The 24059-nt window shown below is 47.2% G+C and overlaps 1 protein-coding gene across 1 annotated transcript; it reads left to right on the top strand.

Annotated features, from left to right (window-relative positions):
* Window positions 1–5646: 5646 nt before the first annotated feature.
* Window positions 5647–23547, top strand: DRD3 (dopamine receptor D3). Its single transcript, XM_027878915.1, has 7 exons — window positions 5647–5715; window positions 11887–12175; window positions 17213–17325; window positions 18540–18682; window positions 19773–19969; window positions 20826–21171; window positions 22010–23547. Exons 2-7 carry the CDS (start codon window positions 11897–11899, stop codon window positions 22204–22206), a joined length of 1275 nt encoding a protein of 424 aa, XP_027734716.1. The 5' UTR covers window positions 5647–5715; window positions 11887–11896; the 3' UTR covers window positions 22207–23547.
* Window positions 23548–24059: the final 512 nt, after the last annotated feature.

Raw genomic sequence — 24059 nt, 5'->3', positions numbered from 1 at the left:
TGACTGCCTGGGAGGGCTGGCTGATCTGCAGACTGCTAGGGAAAGTCAAGTGGACAAGGCTGTGGGATGAGCAGAACCTAAAATACCCTTCAGGCACCTCATGTTACAGAGTGGGCCTGTTCAGCAAGCACCAAAAATCTGAAGTTATGTACACCAGAGACCAAACCACAGCGAAAGTCAGTAAATAGCCAAACCAAAGCAGGAACATGCATCATGGCATGTGCTGGTTTTGGGTGGGGTAGAGTTAATTTTATTCACAGTAGCTGTGAAGGGTGCACTTTGGATTTGTGCTGGAGACAGCATTGATAATACAGAGATGATTAGGTTATTGCTGAGCAGCTCTTAAACCGAGTCAAGGCCTTTTCTGCCTCTCACGCCAGGGACTAGGCTGGGGGTGCAAAGAGGTTGGGAGAGGACACAGCCAGGACACAATTGACCACATGGATCTCCAGACCATATGTCATCATGTTTAACATATAAAGTGGGGGGAAGAAAAAGAAGAAAAGGAGGCTGTTAGAAGTGATGGCATTTGTCCTCCCAAGTCACAGTTATATGTGATGGAACCCTGTTTTCCTGGGAATGGCTGAACACTTGCCTGCCCATAGGAAGTGGGGAACTAATGCCTTCTTTTGCTTTGCTTGCATGGGCAGCTTTTGCTTTACCTATTAAACTGTCTTTATCTCAATGCATGAGTTTCCTTTCTTGCTTTTGTTCTTCTGATTCTCTCCTCCCTCCCACTTAGGGGAATTGAGCAAATGGCTGTGTGGGATTTAGTTACTGACTGGGGTAAAACCACAACATGGCAGTGTAAAAAGACCCCTCATACTGTAATCCAGTGATTACCTCTTAAGAGCTGTGCATACAGAGGCCATTCCTGAGCATTAATGACATTCAGTGTCATTAATCTTCACTCATAAGAAGGTAAGTAGTGAAACTAGAACAGAAAACCCTTCGCACTGACAAAGATTGTTTTTTAAATGCCATAATTATCCTGTGTGACTCACTGCCACACCATTATCACTGCCACCAAGAAGTTAGATATAGATTTTTTGGAAAAAAAAACACATGGTGTTTTTATGAGTCAGAAGAGTGTACACAGCTGTGTTAGACAGGGAAGCCAATGCAGGTTACCTCTTTCTTTCCTTGGAGCATCGGTCATGAGCAGGATTATGAAGCTCTTCTACAGTTCTACATTTTCTTTGAGTCGTCCCCTCTGGCTGAGCCACCAGGGTGCTCCACCCAAAAAGGCTGGAGTTTGGCTTAGTTCTGATGCCAGGATGCTGCAGTACCTCCAGCAGAGGCTGTTCCTGGGAGCGCAGCCCCAGGTGGGGCCGTGGGTGCTCAGACGCTCCCAGCATCCCGGCTTATAGCCACATGCTGCAGCTTTGCTCACCACCAGCAGGACTGGGCTCCAAGAGGGAATGGAGAGATGCTGCTCCAGTGCCACCCACTGCTGTGGGGCACATCCAGCCTTGCCACTGGCAGGAAGGATGAAGACAGGGGATGTATCAAACTCAACGGAGCACCTACTACATGAAAAACCTTTTTTCAACTACATTTGCAGAGCCAGTTGTGTATCCATTCTCACTCTGGGCAGCAACACCTTGTCCCCTCACATCCCACAGACAGGCCTGTGGGCTGCCATCACTGCTCTGTCACTGGCACCCCATGTGCCCTGTGGCAGCCTCCTGTGCTCCCTACCTCCCTCAACAGCCCTTGCACTGGCAGGAGTCAAGGCTCTGCGACTCCAGCTGCAGTCATCCCGTGATGTAGATCTTGCCTGTGCACAGGGAAATAGGTTCATCTTACTAGAGGTATGCCCAGCACCCAGCTTAGAGGCGTGTTCACCTCAGCCAGGTCTCCTAGATGCTGAAGTAATAAAAATATGCAGTCCAAGTAATAAAAAAAAAATAAATAAAAATCAGTACAAGTGATACAAGTAAGCAGAGCCCACGCACCCCCAGAGCACTGGTCAGAGTTGGTCAGAGTACTCAGAGCACTCAGACCAAACCTGTTCATGAGATATTACCTGTATGTGCAACCTCAAGTCTGGGTTGGGGCACATTAGACCAATCCCTATATAAGCAGAAAAGCTCCTGCAGCAATTCCCTGTCAAATTTTGAGCCTGTGCTCAAAACCACAGGAGATTACAATTTTAAGAGGTAGGGTTTCAACAAAGGCAAAACAGCATTTTATTCCCCTGTGTTCTACTTCTAATTTAACACTTTTGAAAACGTTCAGCAGGAATCAGGCCACTGGCATGGAAAATTGCTACGTGTAGCACAATTATAAGGAGTGAAGCAGAGGGTCACTGAGCCGCCTTCTGAAGTCATGTTGAGCAAGCATTGCTGCAGGAGTAGGACAGTGAAAGTATTACAGGCTTTCAGATGTTAAACAGAACATCTGTTCATCAGATCTAGCAAGCCAAATGCTATGGCATTTTGGCTTTTGGGCGTTTTCCATGGCAAGACATCCCCCCACAAAACCACTTCGTTCCCTGTCACCAGCCTCAGTGAACCACTCTGTGGCTCCAAGGAGCCGTGGTGGCCCAGCTCCCACACCACTCACAGTCCCGGGCCCACAGCACTTGCTCCACAATTCACTCTGGGGGAAAAGGGTCCCAAAGTTTAAAATAGGTGCATGCAGGAACTCCTGATTTCTGGCTCTCAGAGGTTTGGTTTAATAGAAAAAAAATAAATTAGCCTACAGCTCCATAACACTTGTACAACTGCAAGTGCCCTGCAGATGACTCTGATGGAGCTGTTGTTTGCATCTTCAGGAAAAAGCACTTAGAGCCAGGTTTTGAAACCTGAGCAGCATGCAAATAGCAGTGAGATAAGAAGATGCTGTTTTGAATTACACTTTAAACCACGGCTCATCTTCTAATGCGCTTCAGGGATGCAGAGTAGAAAACCAGTGTAGCAGTTCTCACCATTTTCTGTCCCAGCAGACAGCCCAGAATAGAGGTTTGCATTGAAAAGTTCACAAGAAACCATAGGTAAATCAGAGTTCACTGAGGCAAGTAGATGAGTAAGACTCAGGGCAGGTATTTGAGGGGATGCAGAAGAGAAAGGGGAGGTCTGTGAGGCAGTATGACTTCAAGGCAGACAGAAAGCAGAGAGAGATTTCAGTTCACAGCCAGGGAAATGCATAAATGCTGCATCCACCCCAGCAATTTTCACTTGATATCATTTCATGGTGTGCCTGTATATAGCATTTGAAGTACCTCTGAAAGCTATAATGGAGAGTACCAGAATGCAGCCTAATTTCTTGGCTCACTGTTCGGGCTATAATTTTGTGGGCCTTGCCTCAGCACAGTGTTCCAGTGCTTTTAAGTAAAAATGGTTCAGATGGTTTTAGCTTCATCGGTCTTTGAAGAAAACATGACTCGTACAATCACACCATCTCAATCATAGAGTAGCAAAAATTTTGAGCCCAGTGACCAAGTCTGACAGAGGGAGTAGGAGCAAGCCTAAAGAGGATGACACTATTCCAAGCTCCATGCAAACCAGCAGCATGAGGAGGAAAAAGGCAGCAGCCCAGGCTCTACTGCTGCCTGCTCTCCCTGTTGTGCTGCTGTGCTTGCTTGGACAACTCTGCCACTCAGCCAGGGAGTAAAAGAGGAACAGACAGGATTACAGTGGTGGGAGGAAAGCAAACTCATGGGAGGGCAGACCCTACTGCTCCCATTGCTCCTATAACAAAGAAGTGGAAGTGGGATCTTCTGTTGTCTTTCTTAAAGTAGAAACTAAGTGTCCTGAAACATTCTTGCTCTACTCATGGGTCATGCCTCAGGGCTAGAAAGTCAAAATTTAGCAGAGGTAACACTCCTGCATGACATTTAAGTGTTTGGTATGTGTTGTGGGGTACATGGGCATCTCAGTCAGTGGCAATTTGGATTGTCCAAGTCTATTTAGGAAGCGTGATATCACCCCAGTGAGCATCCTCCCTAGTGAAACGGATTTTTGCTGCTCAGTCACACCACAGTCTGGAAAGGAGAGGCATCCAAAGCCACTGCCTTGTGAAAACATTGTGTGTGCATGAAGTCTCTTACCTTGAACAGGAAAAGAGGATTATAAATGCCTGATAGTTGTGAGACAAGCTTATGGCTGTGACCAGCAGTGAGAACACAGAGCTGTGGGCCTCAGACAGTCAAATTGGAGCAGGAATCCCAGGTATAGGATAGAATGCCTCAGTACTATTACTGATGTCAAGACCCCAAAAGCCTTTCAGGATAGAGGAGGTGTGAGGGAAAAAGAGGGGTACAGGCACCGCAGAAAGAGCTGATGCCACAGCAGATCTTTTCTAAGAAGGGATCCTGTTTGCTGAGGTTCCTCAGGCTGAGGCGATGGGGAGAAATAGGAGAAGGAAGTGTATTATCTTGAGTAGAGAATGCAGCTTTAGCATTTGGCTTTGGCACGTAGAGCCCCTCCTCCAGTTCAAATTGAACATCTGTCCACACAAGCAGTCTTGCCTCCAGCAGTGCTTGCTCCCTTCCAGCAATGCAGAGCTGTCCCATGCAGAAGGAAAAAAAATTCCACCCCCTCCCTGCCCCCAGACATAGCTCTAGCAGGTGCTAAACCATAACCAGTCTTTCTGAGATTTAGGGCAACTTCAATAAATGACTTGACTGCCCCAGCTCCTGAAAGGCTGTGCCTCACGCGAGAACCCCAGCAGCAGAGTTTGTCACAGACCAAACAGGTTCGTTTTCCAAGGAACAAAAGAGGGACAGAGTAAAGAGAGTCCTGCTGTTCCATGGCTTCTTTGCATGAAAATGTGAACAGGTTTCCCTAAAGAGTATAATGATATTTTTGAACACTGATGCCCTTTTTCTCACATAGGTATTTTTCATCTTATCTCCTGCAACTGCTCCACTCGGATGAGTCCCTTGGGCTCCCCGTGCATATAGCATGAAGCTTGTGGGGAGACACCACGAGGTGAGGTATAAGTGGGATACCCTGACCCTCTCCACAGCCCTTCCTCTGTCAGGCATCCCTGCAGAGTCACCCTCTTCATTTTTAAAAGCTCCATCTGCTCTCCTCACAAGCAGCACCAATTGCCCACTACTGAATGCAGAAGAAAACTAACTGTGGCAGGATCCATCCTTTCACTTACACGCTGCAAAACATGTGTTCTAACATGACCAAATTATAATGAAAGGAAAACAGGATCAAAACAGTAATTTTAGAGAGGAGTTTGGCAGGATGCTGGCGTTATCCAATCATCCTGTTTTATGGGATGCAGTGCCTGAAGCCCCAGTTCTGCCTAATTAGAGAGAGCTCCTCTTCACCAGATTATGCCTGAGGTGAAGCAGAAGAAGGACTTGGACCTGAAAGTCCCAGCTTAATACCTAAGCAGCGGATGAGAAAGACATTTGTTCTGCTACCATCCACCCTTGAAGTAATATTGTTTAGCTGTGCAAAATCCATTGCAGATGTGATTTCCATGACAAACATTCCCTGCAGGCTAAGCTCATATCTCTGTGTGCTGTACAGGTTTGTACCACCTCTTTCCAGACTGCCAGAAGAGGAAACAGGAAAGGTAAATGTTGAGCAGAAGGGAATCAATATCGGCAGGATCTGAATCTCCTCTGAATCTTATCTGACATGAGCTGTGGTAGCTTCTTCAAGGAATCTGTCCTGCTTCTGCAAGCTGCTATGCATACATTATCCTGAAGCTGTCTGAGTTCCTTTTTGGTCACCACCGTGAAAACAGGTGAGTTTTGTAAAAAATTTAAAGCTATCGAGGCCAAATAGGCATATCCTGCTTAGATGGTATGGGTATGAACTTGAGTTTTATCTGAAGTTTGCAGGTTGTGCCAGCCAGGAAAGTTCTGTTTACTTTACTGCCATCAGGCAAGGTTGTTTTCATGGCAGCACAGGAAAACTCAGGTTGAGAAGGGTCCCCTAGAGCTGTCTAGTCCACCATCCCTCTCCAAAAAGGGATAGCCATGAGGTCAGATTAGGGCTTTATGTAGTCAGGTATTGAAAGCCCCCCTGGATGCAGAGTATTTTAGCAATACTCACTGTCAGGAAGGCATCCTTACTTGCAAAATGAATGATGGAAGATTTATTCCACCTGAGTGGCACATTTTAGACACTGCACATCAAATACTGGCTGTAGTGACAGCAACTGAGGTGTGAAAGCACAGCAAATACCATTTGCAAACAATCCTTTAAGCTGCAGGAGTGGAGGGGACTAGCAACACAGCCAGAGAGGGCAAGGTGAAGAGGAGCTCAGGAAGCAGAAGTATTAGCGAAGGACAAATAGGCTACATGAAGCTACCAGAGGTTTAGGAACTGGACAGGATGTTGAGACTGTGGATAGAAACCACAGGAAGAAACATGAGCACAGACTAGAGAGAGACATAAGGGAACAAAAGTGCAGCAACACTCACTGGATTAACTTAGTACAGAGGAATGATGGGACTAATGGGTAAAGAGGTGGGGACAATTAAGAGACAACACTGACAAGTTATCTGAAATCTTTACCAAAGAGTTTGTAGACATACAGGACTGAAAAGAAGAAGTAAAGAAGCTGGTGTTGGAGATGAAGGCAAAGAAACAGTTTGGAGGGGACCCAGAGGGAATGGACCAGGTTTAAGAACTATGGCCTCTCTCAGCTTTCTGCACATGGGGCAGAAAGCCTGTGCTGGAGCTGCAGAACCAGGAGTTTGAGCAGTGAAACCTGCTGGCCCATTCTCTCATTTTGAGGTTCTCACAACTCATGACTGACCTGTTTCTCTGCCATGCTCCAGTGATACCATGTTGTGACACACAAGGTCTGCAACCTGTCCAGTGTTTAACTGGGGCAAATATATACCACACACTTGATTTTGGGGAAGGAGGAAGGAGAAGAGTTATGAAAGAGACATTGCACTACACACTGTATTGAAGAAGTTGTACTATTAGAAAAAAATCATGGCAAATTGCACCACAAGATTGCTTATTCCATTTCAATCCAACCCTACCTCTGTGTGTGGTACAATCTCTTCTAGATTAAATGATCCCACAAATTATTATCTTGCTCCACAAGACCTCTTCTACAGAGCAAACACAACAAAGTCATTAAGTCCTTACCCCAAAAAGATTCCAGTCTCAGGAAAACTATACAAGGGGGCGTGAAGGGAGCCACGCTAAGAAGAAGATAGGGAGGGAGCACTGAGGAAAATGAGTTTCAATAGAGTAGCATCATTTCGAGCTAGATTATCTTTGGACAAGAGAAGGTTCCAGGAACACCTTAGAGAAGCCTTCTTGTGCCTATAGGGGCCTACAAGGAAAACAGAGAGAGACTTTTTGCAAGGGCACATAGTGACAGGACAAGGGGGAATGGCTTTAAACTGAAAGAGGGTAAGCTTAGAATAGATATTAGGAAGAAATTCTTTACAGTGAGGGTGGTGAAGCACTGGAACAGGTTGCCCAGAAAAGCTGTGGATGTCTTGCCTCTGGAAGTACTCAAGGCCAGGTTGGAACTAGATGATCTTTAAAGTCCTTTCCAACCCAAACCAGTCTACAATTCTGTGAGTCTCTGATTATTTCTTTTTCTGGAGTCAGAGTAATATCAAGAAATTAGGTAAAAATAATTAAAGCAAGAAACAAGTTTCATGAGAGGGCATCCACTGACACACAAGGCAAAGCAAAAAGGAAGGTTTCGGCACTGGAAGATAAAGATGTGAATCAGAACAGCAGTGCTTTTGTGGCTAAAGGAGTGAATTCCCCCTGCTGCACCCCGCTTATCTTAGAGGAGGGCAAGGAAACATGCCTTAACTGATCAGTGGTTAGCTGCTACACTGAACAGATAACAGCAGTAAAGGCTGTTGTGAGGTGCCTTGTGGTCCCATCATCCTGGAGCCGATGTGAGTACCTTGATGGCCACAATCCTTTGGGAACCGCCCACAACCAAACCGCATTTAAAAACTGCTGAAGCGAAGTTAAAATGCCTCCGCCTCTTTGCTAGCCCCACTGCGAGGGGTTGTGCTTACCGGCCATTCACACCCAGCCTGTGACTCGCACAGCCCTCACCAGTAAGAACAAGCATTACAGTGTGTGCTTTCCCCTGTGGTTTTAACCACACAAGTGTGGGTGTGTTGGACTCTTTCCAAGCTCACAGCTAAAAAGCCTCCACTGAGCATAGGCAGGAGGGCTTCCCCCCTTCCTCGACTGCTCCAGGCACAGTTAGCAAATGCATTTCCCCAAAGGTGAGCAGTACAGTACAGACGACAGCAGAAGTTCAACTGCGTGCATATAACATAAGCATGGTAAATGTAGTCCATGTCACACCATTTTGGAGCTCTCAAGGGAACAAAGGGGCTGTAGAGACCTTCGTGGGTCATTTGGTCTAATAGCCTAGCAGCTATATCCTCCAGCGAGGACACGTGTGAATGTGTTGCCCGTAGGGACTAGGCAATGACTCATCACACTCATCCAGCGCCATCCACCGACCTGCCTTAGGGTCGCAGCCTTAGTTAAAGGCATTGGTGCTGATTAGTCCCCATCAAATCCTATATGGGCACTTCCACCATCCCCAGCCAGGCTAAAGATGGCACACTCACACCCCTCACACCTGATGGTATGAGTGCACTCCTCTATCCTACCACCCTTGCCCACAGAAAGATTAGCTTGAATAGCTGCAGTCAGGGGAGATAATCCAGACAGCTGGAGTCCCAAGGCACACTTCTTAAGATAAGTAAATTCTTAAAGATAAACTCTACTCTCTACAGTACCTTCTCTTTTACTTGCTCACCTACAAGTTAACCTGTAGCCACCCTAACCAGTGGGTACATAAAGGGGAACAGCACCTTTACCTCTCGCTCCTGAGACTACAGCACTGCAGCTGAGCATCCTGCACCCTCATGACAACCTGCTGCATGCCTCACTTGCTGTGCCAGAGTGGACGGTGGGCACAACTCAACCTCAGGAGACAAAAGGCCCACAGGGATCACTTGTAGTCCACAGAGCTCTTCCAGTGCCCGCAGTCGGAGGAGAACTGTGCCTCAGATACTTGATCTCAGACCTCAGGGGAAGCCATATCTCAGAGACAGGGGTTGCAGCCATGCTCTGGCCATGGTAGATGTGGCGTGCTGTCCCTACTGGAGGTGGTCCCTGGACAAGGATACTTCCTAACATCACTCTCCTTTCCGATTACCTGCACTTTTTCATCTCGGGTTTAAGGCAGTTTATTTAAAGATAGATAGACAGATGGATAGATAGATAATCTCCCCATTCTTAAAACCATCTCTGCTTTGATAATTTTTTTTCAACTAGCTTTTTATAACTGACAACTTTCTATCCTCTGGGCGAGACATCTCCCCCCGCTCCGCCGCAGCACCGGCGCCTCGGCTTCCCAGCTCCCGCTTCGCCTCCAGCTCCTCAGCAAAGCCCCGCCGCTGGCTCCGAAATTCGCCCGGACCCGTTTCGCCAGGTCCCTCTGGGAGAAGGGCAATCTCTGGGGGCAGCGCGGGGTCCCGGGGCAGGGGGCGGGCGGAGAGGAGGTGGCCAGTCCAGTCCAGTCCCGCCCCGCAGCTCCGCAACGGGAAGGCGGCGGGAGGGAACGGGTCGGGCCGGGAGTCAACGGGACCGGGACCGAGCCCTGCTGGGCGGCGGCGGTGCCACGGCCCGACGGGCCGGGGGTAAGTCCTGATTGCTGCCCCCCCCTGCTCCCCTCCCGCCCGGTGCCGGAGGTCCCCTTTCCTGCAGCCCCTCCGCCTCCCTCTCTCCCCTCACTCCCCCCCCCGCCTCGGTTTTCCCCAGCCTCCCTCGCCCCTGCCGGGCTCACGCAGCCCGGGGCCGGGGGCAGGACGGGGAGCGGAGCCGCTGCTGCGGAGCAGCACCAGCAGCTGGAGACGGACCCAAAGACGTCTGGACCCTACGGTGGAACACCGGACCCTTCCCTGCACCTTGTATCCCGCGCTTGGACCTGCCATCCGCGCCGGGACCTACACCCGGAGCCCTCCGAGGCGGAGACCCACGGGAGGAGCATCCCTCTTTCTCCCTTTCCTCTCCCTCTGCGCGTCCCCACGGCTGCGACTCTTGTCCCCTGTTGCCCAGGGTGGTGGGTTTCCTACTACCCCCGTATGCGGGTATCCAGGTACGCTTGTACTTGCCTGGTTTGGCAGCACCCTGGCCCGGTGCGGACTGAGCAGGGCTGGGGGGCAGTTCAGGGACAGGCAAGGCTGGGGAGCTTGGTAGGGAGAGTTGGAAGTAGTGCTCAAGGATGTAAGAGGAAGACAGGACAGATATCCCACAGATTAACTATGTAATGTGGTACTTTAAGCCTTCTGGTTATATTATGCGTAATATCTTGTTTATTCCCTCTTGTGGCTTTGCTTATCAGTCAGCTGCTTAATGTAGGTTTTTTCCAGCACTACACAATCAGCCTTTCCTGGCCCCTGACAGTACAGAATTCCCAGAGCGAGAGCTGTGTCAGTGCAAGGGACACAACAAAATGATTCCTGTTTGAGGTGTCTGCAGCTCACCTGTTTTATGAACAAACAGTCCTGGACTCAGCTCATGCTATGAGAGATCCTTGTGATCCAGTGGAAGGCTTAACTTCTTTGTCAGGGGCAGGTGGAAGAAAGAGGAGAGACAAAAGCACAAGCACTTTCAAACAAAACACAAGCCATAAGAGGTATCCTGAGGATACCACAGGACAGAGGGAAGTTAAGTTTCTGTCTCGTTCAACCTTTGTCCTCTCCCAGCTAAAAAGCAGCAGGAGAGAGTGGCACCAGTTTCAAGGATGGGTATATCCCAAAGGACTGGAGCAATTTATACCTATTGCACAGCTACTCTTCCAAGAGTGTAGCTGTGTAGCAGCTATGCATCACAGATGCTGCTGTTCAAGAGGTGAGGAGAAACAGAGTAATATTTATACCACTGATATTGCAGTGTTTTGCCCTTGCCTTTCATACCTGTCACAATGATGATGAGTTCACCAACGGGAGCAGTAGCAAAGAAGAAAAAAATTAGATACAAGCAATTAAATGTCACAGAACAACCTTGGGACAGCAGCCTTCACATTTCTGGAAAAATTCATTCTCCTAAATCAAGAAAGGGTAGGTTCCTAAGCACAGTCTTGAATCTGTTGTAAGAAAAAGAAATGCAGAGTACCCTGCGAGTATCTTTCCATTATTTCATCCCAAACTTGAAGTTGGTTTGCTTTTCAGCACAGGAAGCACATCTCCGGGCCAGGCATGGAAAACACGGAGCACAGTATGCATGAAATAGGAACAGCACTGACAGTCAGGCTTTGGCAAGGCAGGCAGGGTCTGGGACAGAAACAAGCTGCAGGAAAAGGGAAATTCTGGAGATTGTGCTGCTGGAGAGCTAGGGATCAAAAGGCTATGTGAGCATTGCAGGTGCAGCCTCTCTGCCAGGATGCCGAGCACTCAAGTGCATGAAGCTATTGAAGATGTTTTTTTTATGAGGGAATGCAGAGGATACTTCCCAGAAAAAAAGATACAAGGTCTAAGCTTCTGCCTAAAGCCCTAGTTTGGGTAACTGCATTGGGTCTTCCTCAGCATTTCAAACCGTTGCCTTTCAGACTGCACTCTTGCCCAGCTGACTTGTACTGCGACTTTGGTGCATCTTAAAACAGTTGCCACATCCCATACAGCTGCCTTGGTTGGTAAGAAGCAGCTTTCTGGTGCACCCAGGAGGTGAAATCTTGCATTCCTCTCTTGGCTTAGATTCAATGAAAAACAAAACAGACCAAGCAAGTCTTTAAGCAAAGCTCTGCCTATATATGAGCAGAAAAAAGTCCTCCATGGTTGGCTTGAAGTAGCGTTCATAAAGGAAGTATGAAAGTCATACACCACCCATAGAGGGTACTGTTCTCCACAATTATTGTGGGGCTCTGATTTTCGGTCATCTCTCTCTTCTCTCTTTGCAGTGGCACCCCCATGGCCCTCTTCACAAGAGCTAGTCATCCTAACACCACTGACCCCATTCCGTGTGGGACAAACAACGCTACAGAGCCTGACCTGCCACACTCACATGCCTACTATGCGCTCTGCTACTGCATCTTGATTTTGGCCATCATCTTTGGGAATGTGCTGGTCTGCTTAGCTGTGCTGAGGGAACGCACCTTGCAAACCACAACAAACTACCTTGTGGTGAGCCTGGCAGTGGCAGATTTGCTGGTGGCTACTTTGGTGATGCCATGGATGGTGTACCTAGAGGTGAGTGCATCTTGGGAAAGATTAGCAGAATTTAACCACACCACTGCATGCATGATCATGTTCCTAACAAACTCAGTAGCAAAATTTAGACTAACCTCTACGGAGCAGTTCTGGAGTTGGCCTGCAGGATGTGTACAGCTTCAGTATGTTACATCAAATGATGAAAAGAAAGAAATAAGTGTGTGTGTGTGGGAAGCCATCCCACTGGACTCTGCAATTTGATTGCAACTAAAAAATATTATTAAAAGTGGAATTTTATTAAAAGCCTAATTTTATTTCAGACTGGAATAGTCTATCAGCTCTAGGGCATTAAAATCTTTAATGAAATCACATTATGCTTTGTATTAGAAAAGGTTTGGCACTCACTCTTGCTGTGGACAGGGTGAGACTGAGGCACATCTGCAGAGCAGCCTCTGCCCCATGCAGTGCCGTGGTCACAATTTGTGAGCACAGCAGTAGGTCTGTTCCCTAGTTGTGTTTGTAGACCCATTCAAGACTAATTTCCATCTGCGGAGCTTGGATAATTGAAGTAGCTGATGTAAGAGTCATCCAAACAACAAGGAAAGAACCCACACACATCCCAAACTACCACTCCTGGCACTGCACAGTGTCTCCTAGAGAGCGGGGCTGTAGGACTGCAGCAAGACTAAGATTTTAAAAAAACCGTCCAAAAAGCATCAAAGTTGTTTCAATATTTGCTGCTGTTTGTGGATCAGTGATGCTACTGATGAAGCAGAAATGGCATCATGCTTCAATACACTCTGATCTTGGAAATTGCCCCAAAATAAAAAAAGAATCATTGAGTCCCCAAAGCCATGTACAACATCTATTAATCTACCGAACATTTGCCAAACCAGGCGTTTGAGAACTGGCCATTATTTATGGAGAAGCTAAAGGTGGATGAATGCCTCTTGTGAACACTGTGCTTTACACTCCATTGTTAGGGTTGTCTCTGGCCATGAAATATGTTATTTCACCAGTCATGCAGACTAGAACTGCCTCTTTCTGAGAAATCTTTCAAGAAGGCTGTGACAAAGCAGCAATAGAAACGTTTTATAGCCTCAAAATCCTCCTCACCACCTAATGAAGTTTCTAGCACAAAAATGCTGTTCAGCATTGTGTCTACCAATCTTCTGGGGTCAACAGGTAGGTCTAATATACCAGTAGTGCTGCCCTGGTTCTTTACTGATCTCTGATGCTGCCGTGACTGCTGAAGCTCACCGAGGTTTCTCAGACAGTGGCATTAAGGTATCCTGCCCACAGAAGTTTGATGGCATTAGACACCATTGTGCCTTCCAGTCTTTGTATAAATGGAGAAGGACATGTGCAGCATGGCTGGGAACATCCTTCTTAGTCTTCTTGCAACATCCTGTTCTACCTCCAGAGGGGAAGAAAGTTTCAGAAGGTGGTTGTCATGAGATCCAGTCTGTTTAGAGTGTGAGACACTGTGAGTGTGTAACAGTGTCTCCTCCTTGCCTGTGTCTCTCTCCCACCTGAGCAGCAAGACCCACAACCGCTCTTTGAGTTCAAGGACTGGACTGCTGTCAATGGAGGGGACAGACAACTGAGTTACTGCAGCTCAGCAGTTCACCACTTGTCAGCAGTCCTGACCTCGTGCATGCTCTTCTGTGCAAAACCATGAGCAGCCATTTCACAGCTGCTGGAGCTAACAGCACCCCCAAGAAGCAGCTCTCCTAAACACAAAACCCTTCAGTGAGCATGCTTAGAGACACTGCTCCTTACATGCCAGTCATCACCTGATGCAACTTGGTTGTCTACTTTCCCATCTGAATTGTAGAGATTCTTTTGTTTATTTTAAGAATTCAGGAAAGTGATGGGTTGGCACAAGTTTAGGAAAAATGTCGTTGTGCGTTCATAAACTGGAAAACTTCCTACAGATTTGGGAAGGTGAAAATAATAACACCACAATTTTGTAGATAAAGCAGACTGGTTATCAAGAAAGATGAGGTGAGAACCTGACATGAATAGTCTATAGGATCTTTAGCATTTGGCAGAGCCAGGATTTCATCTGGACACTGTTCCCACTTCTGCTGCACAGTCACTGAGTGGTAATGAGAGATTGTATCAGCTCATCTCTCTGTGGTTTGCTATCATCAGCTGTAAGAGAATAATATTTGACCACCCACCTCACCCAGGCAGATGTGAGGATTCATTCAATTAATACCTGGGGATGTCCTTTGAGATTCCTGGACAAAAGGCACTAGAGGGATAAAGAACAGGTACCCTGCCAGCACATGAAAACCAGAAATGCACACTAGCAAGTTCTGGCTGCTGTAGCAAAGATGAGTGGAACAGAGCAACAGAAGGAAGAGCAGAAATAGAATTTTAAAAATTATGAGCTAGGCCTATAATATAAAGGCTTTTCTTCATTGTTAAATTCTGGAATAAATTCTGGGTTCACATACCCCGTGGGTAAATATTAACTACTTCACTGACTTCAGCAGAGCTACTCCCCATTTTAAAAGCTGTGGCTGGTGGAAGTCAGGATGGGTTTTAAGTCCAAACGTTTTGATCTGTTGAGCGTCCTCTTAACGTAAGCTAGTCTGTTATGCAGATGGTGTGATCTGAATGCATCATCCTGAGAGGGCTCACTTCAGAGCCATTCCCACCAGCACCTTCTTCAGTTTTAAGGGTTCACATTCTTGGGTTTAACAATTTAATGTGCTCAAGACCTTGGAAACTCCCTCAGTTAAGTGTTTGCACATCTGCTGGTCTAGCAGCAGCTGGCTTTCATGCAAACACCTGTCACTGACTCTTGGTGAAATATTCTTCAGATTCCACAGATCCCATAGAAACTGATTGCTTTTTGCCTCAGACTGCAGAAACATCCTTTACTGGGTTCCACTGCAAAGGTTTCCTGCATTTATTTTTTTAATATATATATTTTGAGGTGGTCAAGCAAATCTCAAAATCTGAAACTAAAGTAAAACCAGTGGGGGGGTTTCTTTGGAAGCTGAACCTACCTATTGAAATCCCTAATTTCAGAGGGATGGTCTTCAGTTTGCATGTCTTGTAGCTCAACTAACTGTGCAGAAAAGCTCAGTGGGTTTGGTTTGGCTTTTTTTCCTTTGCTTACTTTTTTTTTTAGAAGTAAACAAAGGAGCCCCACAAGTATCAGAGAACTGGAGAGGAAAGCACAGTTCCTTTCTTCATTCTGCAAGCCAATTCCCATTTCTCTCCCTGCCTTCATTCAGGGTCAGAGGGTCTAATGGAGGACTGCCTGGTTCAATACCTGACTTCTGAAATGTAGCAGCTGAGTCCAGCAGAGAAGAACACCCTAAAGACACAGCTCACCTCAGCAAGTTTCTGTACCCATGTGTGGAAATGCTGCTACTATCAAAGCCATTTAAATTTCTCAGGATTATTTCTTAAACAATTCTCACAGAGTGAATTCTATATTTATACAAGTGCTTCTCTCTGCAGGGACCTGCATCCTTCCTAGGCATCAACACTTGCTGCAGGGTTGATTCGCTGCCTTAGAAGCCAAGCCTACTTGTGGCACCCTCTCCATCCTGATCTGGGGTGGGTGATTTGAGTGGGTCTAAAAAAACCTCCAAGGATGGATCCTGCACAGACTTACTGAGCAACCGCCTCCACTGTCTCACTGTCCTTGTGGTCAGAAAAGTTACCTTCATGACCAGTTTGCACCTTTCCTCCAGCTCATTCCTGTTGCCTCTTGTCCTCCCACCACACACTGTTGTGAAAAACCTGGCTGCATCTTTTTAGTAACCTGCCTCCAACTTTCTCAATAACCTCCCACTAGGCACTAGAAGGCTGTTAGCCTCCCACCCCTCCAAGCCATCTCTTTTCCAGGCTGAACAAGTCCTGTTCCCTTAGCTAATCCTCACAGGGTAAGTGCTGCTCTAGCCCCTAAGGACTGTTTGGGTTGACTTCACTGGATTCACTCCTGTTTATCAATATTTCTCCTCTACTGGGGCCTCAAAACCAGATGCAGTATTCCAGATATTGTCTAAATGTAAGCAGAGAGACCAGGAACTAGTGCCAGTTTCTAATAGCTTCCCAGGATCCAGCTGAAACATCAGAATCTATGGGATTGCCGACTAAAATCCAAGCTCTCTACCAAGCATGGACTTTTCTCCCTATTTCTCTCCTACCACCTTCCCCACTCAGCACAGCACTAGGTGTGTTTGCAGTTGGAGGCCAGGCTGCCTCCTTGTTCATATCCTACAAGGAGTGGGTGCTGAGACAGACCACCTTGCTCAGTCAGGCTGTCATCCCAGCCCCAAGGAGAGCGGGGCCACATGGTGCTTGGAGGATATAATTTTCAACCAAAAAGGTAACTGTCAAGAATTTGATGGCTGGTCCAAAAAAAAAAAAAAAAAACAAACCCAAAACCCCCAACATTTTTCTCCATCACAAAGATTGGCTGCAGCTGAGCTTTCACCAACTACACACTTCAGATTAAAAATTCAAAACAAGCAGAACAACAGCTTAATGTAGTAGCAACCCAAGACCCTTTTTCTGAATAGCCTGTGAATTCTCACTCAGATCTAATAATCAAAATTTAACTGAGATAAGAATCCAAATAAGGTTTTAGAGAAGCCTCGGTCTCAGGTCTCTGTTTCATACATAAATGCATAAAATTTGCAGCGCTTTTCCAGCTCGCTGCCTGCAAAAGCACTCCGTCAGCTGAGAAACACTTTCAGCCCTTAGATTTTCTCAAATAATCCTTAATCAAGGGATATATACAGTGATATCAAATTTAAATCAATTTATCATGCTAGGCCTTGAGGGAAGGAATAGCTCCTGTTTTTTCACCCTCCCTCCCTCTGCAAGAGCAAATAAAGGAATGAAATTAAGGTGAGGATCATTTCCCATAACCTACTGCTGGGTGTTATATTGAACAAAACATGGGTGCCTCAGTTTCCCCGTGCACATGACTGTGGACATGAATTTATCCAGCTATTGAGATATCTGAAGGAGAGCACCTCCTTACATGTAACTATCAGGACTTGCTGCAGAACAAGGCTGACAGTTTTGTGGTTGCTGGTGCAGGTGACCGGAGGAGTCTGGACATTCAGCCGTATCTGTTGCGATATCTTCGTCACCATGGATGTGATGATGTGCACAGCCAGCATTTTGAACCTCTGTGCTATCAGCATTGACAGGTGAGAGACAATAACATCCAGGGATAGTCTGGGTAGAGGGGTCAACCCTGTACCCCGGTGTGGCAGGGACAAGGAAGTGGGGTGTGTGCAGACAGCAGTGGTGTCTTCAGGACCACAAACCTCTCTGCAAGTCTGTCCCTGCCCCTACTGCTGATAATGTCGGTCTGCCCACCGTGAGCTAGAACAGGTCTGCACTGGAGGGCAGAGAGACACAGGCAATGAGACATCCCTAGTAGGCAGTCAACCACATCCTTGTGCTTTTTGAAGGCAGGAACATCCAATTCCTATTGAGTCTCAAAAAGGGTTTCTCCTTCTGGAGATCTCACTTATGAAGTTTTAATAAAGAAAATCCTGCCATACACATAGGGAGAGGTGAAGATTATTGCACTGTAATCTTCAACTTTGCTCTTGGTTTATGCATATTAAGACTGAGCCTATTTTAAGCAATGCTGAGGGTTGGGAGCCAAGCTCTTGGTACATGCTGTGCTGTTAGGACCAAGGAGCAGGAGAAGGAAAAATACTGCATGCTGTACCTTTGTAGTATGTGGTTCAAGGGTAATAATGCAAGACAGCTGTCAATGCTGGGTTGGTCCAGTGCTCTTTCATGGGAGTCTTTATCCGCATTTCATTTTGGCTCTGTCTGCAAGGAACAGCCTTGCTATCCCAGGCTATCCTAAAGGTGAGACTCCTGGGCCTTCCAAATCTGAGACTTGCTGAGCTGCAGCCTCTGGGGCACCCCAGCAGCTGAAGGTCCTGGACACCCTTCCATGGGCAATCCCCTGTCAGTCAGGCTGACACCAGACAAAGCAGCTGAGACAAAGAATTTAGTAGGTTGTGGTTGCTTCAGAGCGTGTTCTTTCACAGCAGTGCACATATAAGTTTAGGGCCTTGAAGGATGTGGGTTTCCTGGGGTTTCTAGATCCATCTGGTATCCCAAACCTTGTAACTTTACATGCTGTCAGTTCTGCAGAGAGTTTCTCTGCAGTGCTGCCAACTAACTCTTAATTTCTTCTATTCCTCCCCGCAATGCCCCACTTTCCATTTCTGCAAACTGCTGATCCCATCACCTGATCTTCTCTTGTTTCCTCTTCCTTTTCTTCACCACATTCACCATCCTGTTCCCTATGTTGCTTTCATTTCTTCTCCTAAAAACCTGGTCCTTTTCCACCCTCCATTCTTACATCTTCTCTTCCTGGACCTGGTTCGGTCTGCAGATACACCGCAGTGGTGAAACCAGTTCAATACCAGTACAGCACTGGGCAGAGCTCCTGCAGGAGGGTCTCTCTCATGATCGTGATAGTCTGGATTCTGGCATTTGCAGTGTCATGTCCTCTCCTCTTTGGCTTCAATACTACAGGTAGGTGATGTCCTGGACAACAGCATGCAGGGAGGGGTTGGAAACGGAGCTGCCCTGGGTATCACCAGGTCATTTAATGTGGGCCCTGCAGACTTGCCAAGTTATAGGAGATTTTAAGGAACTGGAAACACACTATGAAGGGTGAGAAAAAAAATCTCCATGTGCTCTTGTCCATAAACTTGCCATTTGCTCAGAAAGACACTGACTATTGCTCTGAGGGCAGACCTACCTGCTTTACTGCCAAATCAATGCCCATCAAGGTGTCCAGGTCTACAGATTCCCATCAAACAACCACTTGGAGCACACAGAGCAAATCTCCAAATGTGCAGCACATACAACACACACACACACATCAGATTTAATGGCACCTTGCCTATATCAACACATCCAGACACACAGTTTTAAGTCTGATACAGGACACATCTCTAAACAGCAAGGGTTCCGTATTAGCACTGCTTGTGAGAAACCTCCTTCCCATCCAACTGGCTGTCTGCTTCCTCAACTAATCCCTTGAGGAGAGCAAACAATTTAGCCTCCACCTTGGAAACAGGTTGGTCTTTTTCTTTTCCCTCAGATAGGGCTAGAACCTGTTCTCCCTGGAGGCAGAGGAGCAGCAGAACCTTCCTTCCCACTGAGCCATGAGCAGAAGTCCTCTGCTCCCCACCCATCCTCTCTGCAGTGCTTGAGGCAAGAAGGGGATGGGAGTGGGAAATGCTGCTACTCCAGACAGATGGCGGGGAAGGCACATCTCTGCATCCAAACAGCTCAGAGGCTGTCAAGGAAATAGGAGAAAGGATAAAAGGAGATAGGATCCTATGAGAAAGGATGGGAATAGACATGAGAGGAAGAGAACAGAGCTGTTGGCCAGAAAAGCAGACAGATGCATGCTGGCTAATAATGCTAGATGGTCCTACGTAGAGTTAATTTTAAGTATCAATTAGGTGAGTGGGTAAGCCACAGCATAATCTGCACTCCTTGGACTGCCTTTGTCCCACCTTTTGATTCGCTTTGCCAACACATCAGACCTTCCTTGTACTAAACTGAATCAGCTCAGCCACTCCTCTCTCTCTCTCTCTCTTCTCCTCCCCAGGGGATCCCAGTGTCTGTTCCATATCCAACCCTAGTTTTGTCATCTACTCCTCTTTGGTGTCCTTCTACCTCCCCTTCATGGTGACCCTGCTGCTCTATGTCCGGATTTACCTCGTGCTAAGACAAAGGCAAAAGAAGAGAACCCTCACCCGGCAGGGCAGCCACAGCGCCAGCACCAAATCATGCAACGCACACAAAGTAAGATCCACATGGATGCAGTAGGAACTGCCAAAAAAGACAGGGCATGCATTATCTCTTCTCCTCAAAGGGTCAAAACACAGAACAGAAAGCATAAGGACATGACATGTTTTCATCCCATCCCTTGCTCATACACCATGATGTTTGAGATGCAGAAGCTGCAGTTAAATCCATTTCAGCCCTCTAGAAAGAGGATACTCCCTTGTGTATTTCTGCCCTGTAGAACTGGCAACTAGAAAAGAGCACAGCCTACTTCAATATTTCTTCAGAGCAGGGCTTTCATAGCCGTGCATAAGTCTGGTTAATTTCTTCATTTATTGATTTTAATGTCTTCATTTATTGATTTTTGTTCTATGAAGCTTCATTTTCAGGGCTTCACAGGCTTTAACCCACATTATTAAAACAGAAAACCCTCTTTATCTGACAGACTTAAGAGGTCAAGATGCTCACAGTGCATGGAGCATTTGTTCCACTGACCTTTCTAGATGAAATATCTGCAACCATGGGAACCAGCACGATGGTTTGAAAGGAATTGCCTGGTCACGCATATTCGCTCCTTTTACTCATTTTTGCACAGTGGAGCTACATTAAAAGGGTAGGGATACTGAGGGGAGCAGGGCCAACACAAAAATACAGATGAAAGGTTAGCAAGCATTTCTGATCTTACTGTTTTCATACTTCTCCTTGGTGGGAGTTCTCAAGTGCTGGTTCACCCCTCAGGGCAGTCCAGAGGATATGGTGGAAACCTAAGAGATAAGTGGGGCTAAGGATGACTCCTACAACTTTCTTCATAATCCTTTGACCCACTGAACAGTTTGGATGGTTTCCAGTTCCTCTATGGCATGCTTTTTTGCAGGAACACATGGAGAGAGAAGCTTTGCCAAACAGGTGCCAAGGCACCTTTTCCCCCTGTCTCCCACTGAAGTGCACAGGCCAGGAGATGTCTACCAAAAGGAAGTTACTGACTGTCTTCAGCCTGCAGCGGTACCAGAGCTTCTGCCGTGAGGCATCCCTCACCAAGATGCCAGGGACTACACAAAACAGCAGGCAGGAAGAGAGGAGAAAGTGTACGAAACCAGGAGTGGAGGTACAGAGGCTCAGCAATGGCAAAACCATCAGCTCTTTGAAGCTGGCACAGCAGCAGCCCCGACTGATCCAGCTCCGAGAGAGGAAGGCTACACAGATGCTAGCAATTGTCCTGGGTGAGTGAGAGCCACTCTGTCAGGTGGCATGCAAGGGGTGATGGTTTGGGACTTCCAGGAGCACAGAATCTCCTAACATAGTACTGAGATTTAAAAAAATGCAAGCCAGGCCTTGGCTTCAGCTGTCAGTGCTCCACAAACTCAGGAGAGACAGTGGTGGGACACCTAGGGATCTAGAGTACTGTTCCCAAATGTTGAAAGCCAAATCTGTTAGTGTATTATTTGCTATGTTTTGTTACCCTTGTGTTTTAAATCCATGGCCAACAAGCTCTGCTTGCAACAGCCAACACCTTTGCTTTCCCTTTTCCTTTATTTTACTATTATGAAGCTGTAACAATCCCAAGTTTCCATACATGCAGAAGCTATTAGGCTCAATTCCAGAAATGGAAACTGAAGCAAGAAGCTCCAGAGGAACCAGTTCATACAGCTGGATAGAGAAGCCAGGTGACTGGTGCCCCAGTCACCTGCTATGGTCACCACACTCACTATTTCCCCTCATTAACTCAGTAGTAGCAGGGAAATAACTCAGCCCTAATTGTAACAGATTAAAGCAGCTGAGGCATCAGTCTTTCCCTGAAAGTGGTGGCCATCTGCTTTTGCCTGTCACCAGGCCACTTCTTAAACCCCATCCACCCATTCACAAAGCTGGTCCCGAGGAGCCCAAGCTTTTGCCAAGTCCCTCTGTGTCAGGAATAAATGTTGCCTTCAGTGTTTGTGAAATACAGACACATGCATGGAAATAGTAAGGGGATGGAGGGAGAGGGCACAAGTGCAGGCCCTTTTCCAAGTAGTTGCTCCTCCGAACTCATGATTGTTTTCTTCCTCTCTCTAAACCCAGGCACATTCATAGTTTGCTGGCTGCCCTTCTTCTTGATTCACATCCTCAATGCCCACTGCCCATCCTGCCATGTGCCTCCAAGGCTTTACAGTGCCAGCACTTGGCTTGGTTACGTCAACAGCGCCCTCAACCCCATTATCTACACAACCTTCAACACTGACTTCCGCAAAGCCTTCCTCAAGATCCTGTGCTGCTGACTGCGGGGCCGGCACCAGGCTGCACGGGTTTGCAGCAGACTCCTGGGCACAGGGCCCTTCCCTCCCTCTGCTTTACACACACTGGAGAGGGATGTGCTCCCCTCGGCTGTGAGCAGTGGTGGTCAGCGTGACATGGTCATTTTTGACATCCAGGCACTTTCTGCACCAGAGTGAAGACCAGGAATACGCCCCACCTGCATGGCTGGCTTCCCACACCAAGCCTCGGTGCTCCTGCTTAAGAGAGTACAAGTTCTTCTTATTTCTGGGGAGGGAGGAAAGAGAAGAAGAAAAAGTGGTAAGCCAGTGAGTCCCTCAGCAGGGACAGTGGTGCTGAAAGATAGACCTGGCTGGGCAGCAGTAGATCAGCCCCCACAGTGCACTGCTCCTGGGACCTGCCAGGCTCACAGAGCACACAGGACCCAAATGCAGATGGCATCTCTCATCTCTGTTGCCTACATGCTGAAAACACATTTGTCCTCCCACAGCTGTAGCCTCAGCCTGCAGAAGGCACCCAGCTTATGCATAGCAGTCCTAGTAAGAGGGCAGAACATGACCTCTTCAATAAGGATCCTGATCCCTTTGATCAGGAGCCAAGAGCAAAAACTGGACAAGGAAATTTGGAAAAGGAACACTGATGGAGAATTGACAACTTTCCTGTTGTTTCAATCAAAAGGTTTGCCTGTAAAACTGGGTCAGTCTAAGTGCTTGAGAAAATTGCCCTAGTTGCAAATGAAATCTTCCCTTGTGCTGCCAGGTTGTATTTTCTTTCTCCTTGCAAGGTAGAGAGGTGGCTGCCATCCCACTGGTAGGTCAGATCGCCTGAGAAGGGCAGCATTATCCCACTCTCCCCTCTCTTCCTGACCCAAGGACCAGATAGATTGGCTGCTACTTAACTACCACACACCCCAGTGATCTACCAGGGCCACTAATTGAACAAGGCCTATCATAGCTCCAGTCATGCCCGCAGTAGATTAAAACCTGTTTTTTCAGCTGGGGGAGGTTGCATGCACCTCACCTCAAAACTTGTTCATGGTCTCTTTGGAACCAATCTTCACTTGTGCTCCTCTCCCTAACAGGAGCATTGCTAGATTAAGGGTTTGTACCACCTGGCTGCTGAAATAAATCCTGTTACAGCCCACACCTAGAAGAGAGCTGTTTCATAGCATCCCTTCCAGTAAGAACAGACAGGTGCCTCAGGATCAGCCCCAGGACTCTCCCTGCCTCCCCTTGCTAATGGTCTTGTCATCACATATGGCATCTGTATATCCCAGCACCCAGGAGCTGGACAAATACAGACCTGCCATGGTCTCCTTTTGCAGCAGCCATCTCCAGTAGTTACTGGATGAATGCTCATCTCCCTGTACAGACAAACCTGATGTGGGACAGACAGCCTCAACACACTTCTCTTGTTTTCCCCCCTTGCTCTACTGGATCAAGGCTTCAGCTCTCACTCCCAAGACTAGGCTTAGCTGTGCTGTTAGCCATGCTCCTTTGACAGCTTTGGGCACAACTCTGTGCTGACCCTGCCTGTGTCAATGCCCCAGCTTCTCCATCTGGGAAGGGCTTCCTCTATTTCCTAATATAAAGGCAAAGCCATTGTCCTCTGCCTCTGGAGCACATAGCAGAGCTCTAGCTGCTGCTGTGCTTTATCTGGGTTTTGGGAGGAGGATCTTGTGGACAGCATGTGTCATTTACGTGGGGAGATGCCCTCCATACTGCATTGTAACTGCGTAAATCCAATAAAACACAAGTGTAATTGAAAGTGTTGGTTTCTCTGTGGTGGACATACCCCCTTCCGTAAGCCTTTTCTCACCTGTAGGCTTCATAACACTTTCTTTGTAAAAAATTATCAT

The sequence above is a fragment of the Empidonax traillii genome, unplaced genomic scaffold (assembly GCF_003031625.1).
Source record: "Empidonax traillii isolate 1590-97213 ecotype Southwest subspecies unplaced genomic scaffold, ASM303162v1 scaffold46:size3806547, whole genome shotgun sequence".
Lineage (NCBI taxonomy): Eukaryota > Metazoa > Chordata > Aves > Passeriformes > Tyrannidae > Empidonax > Empidonax traillii.
This window is presented reverse-complemented; position numbering and strand designations above follow the sequence as displayed.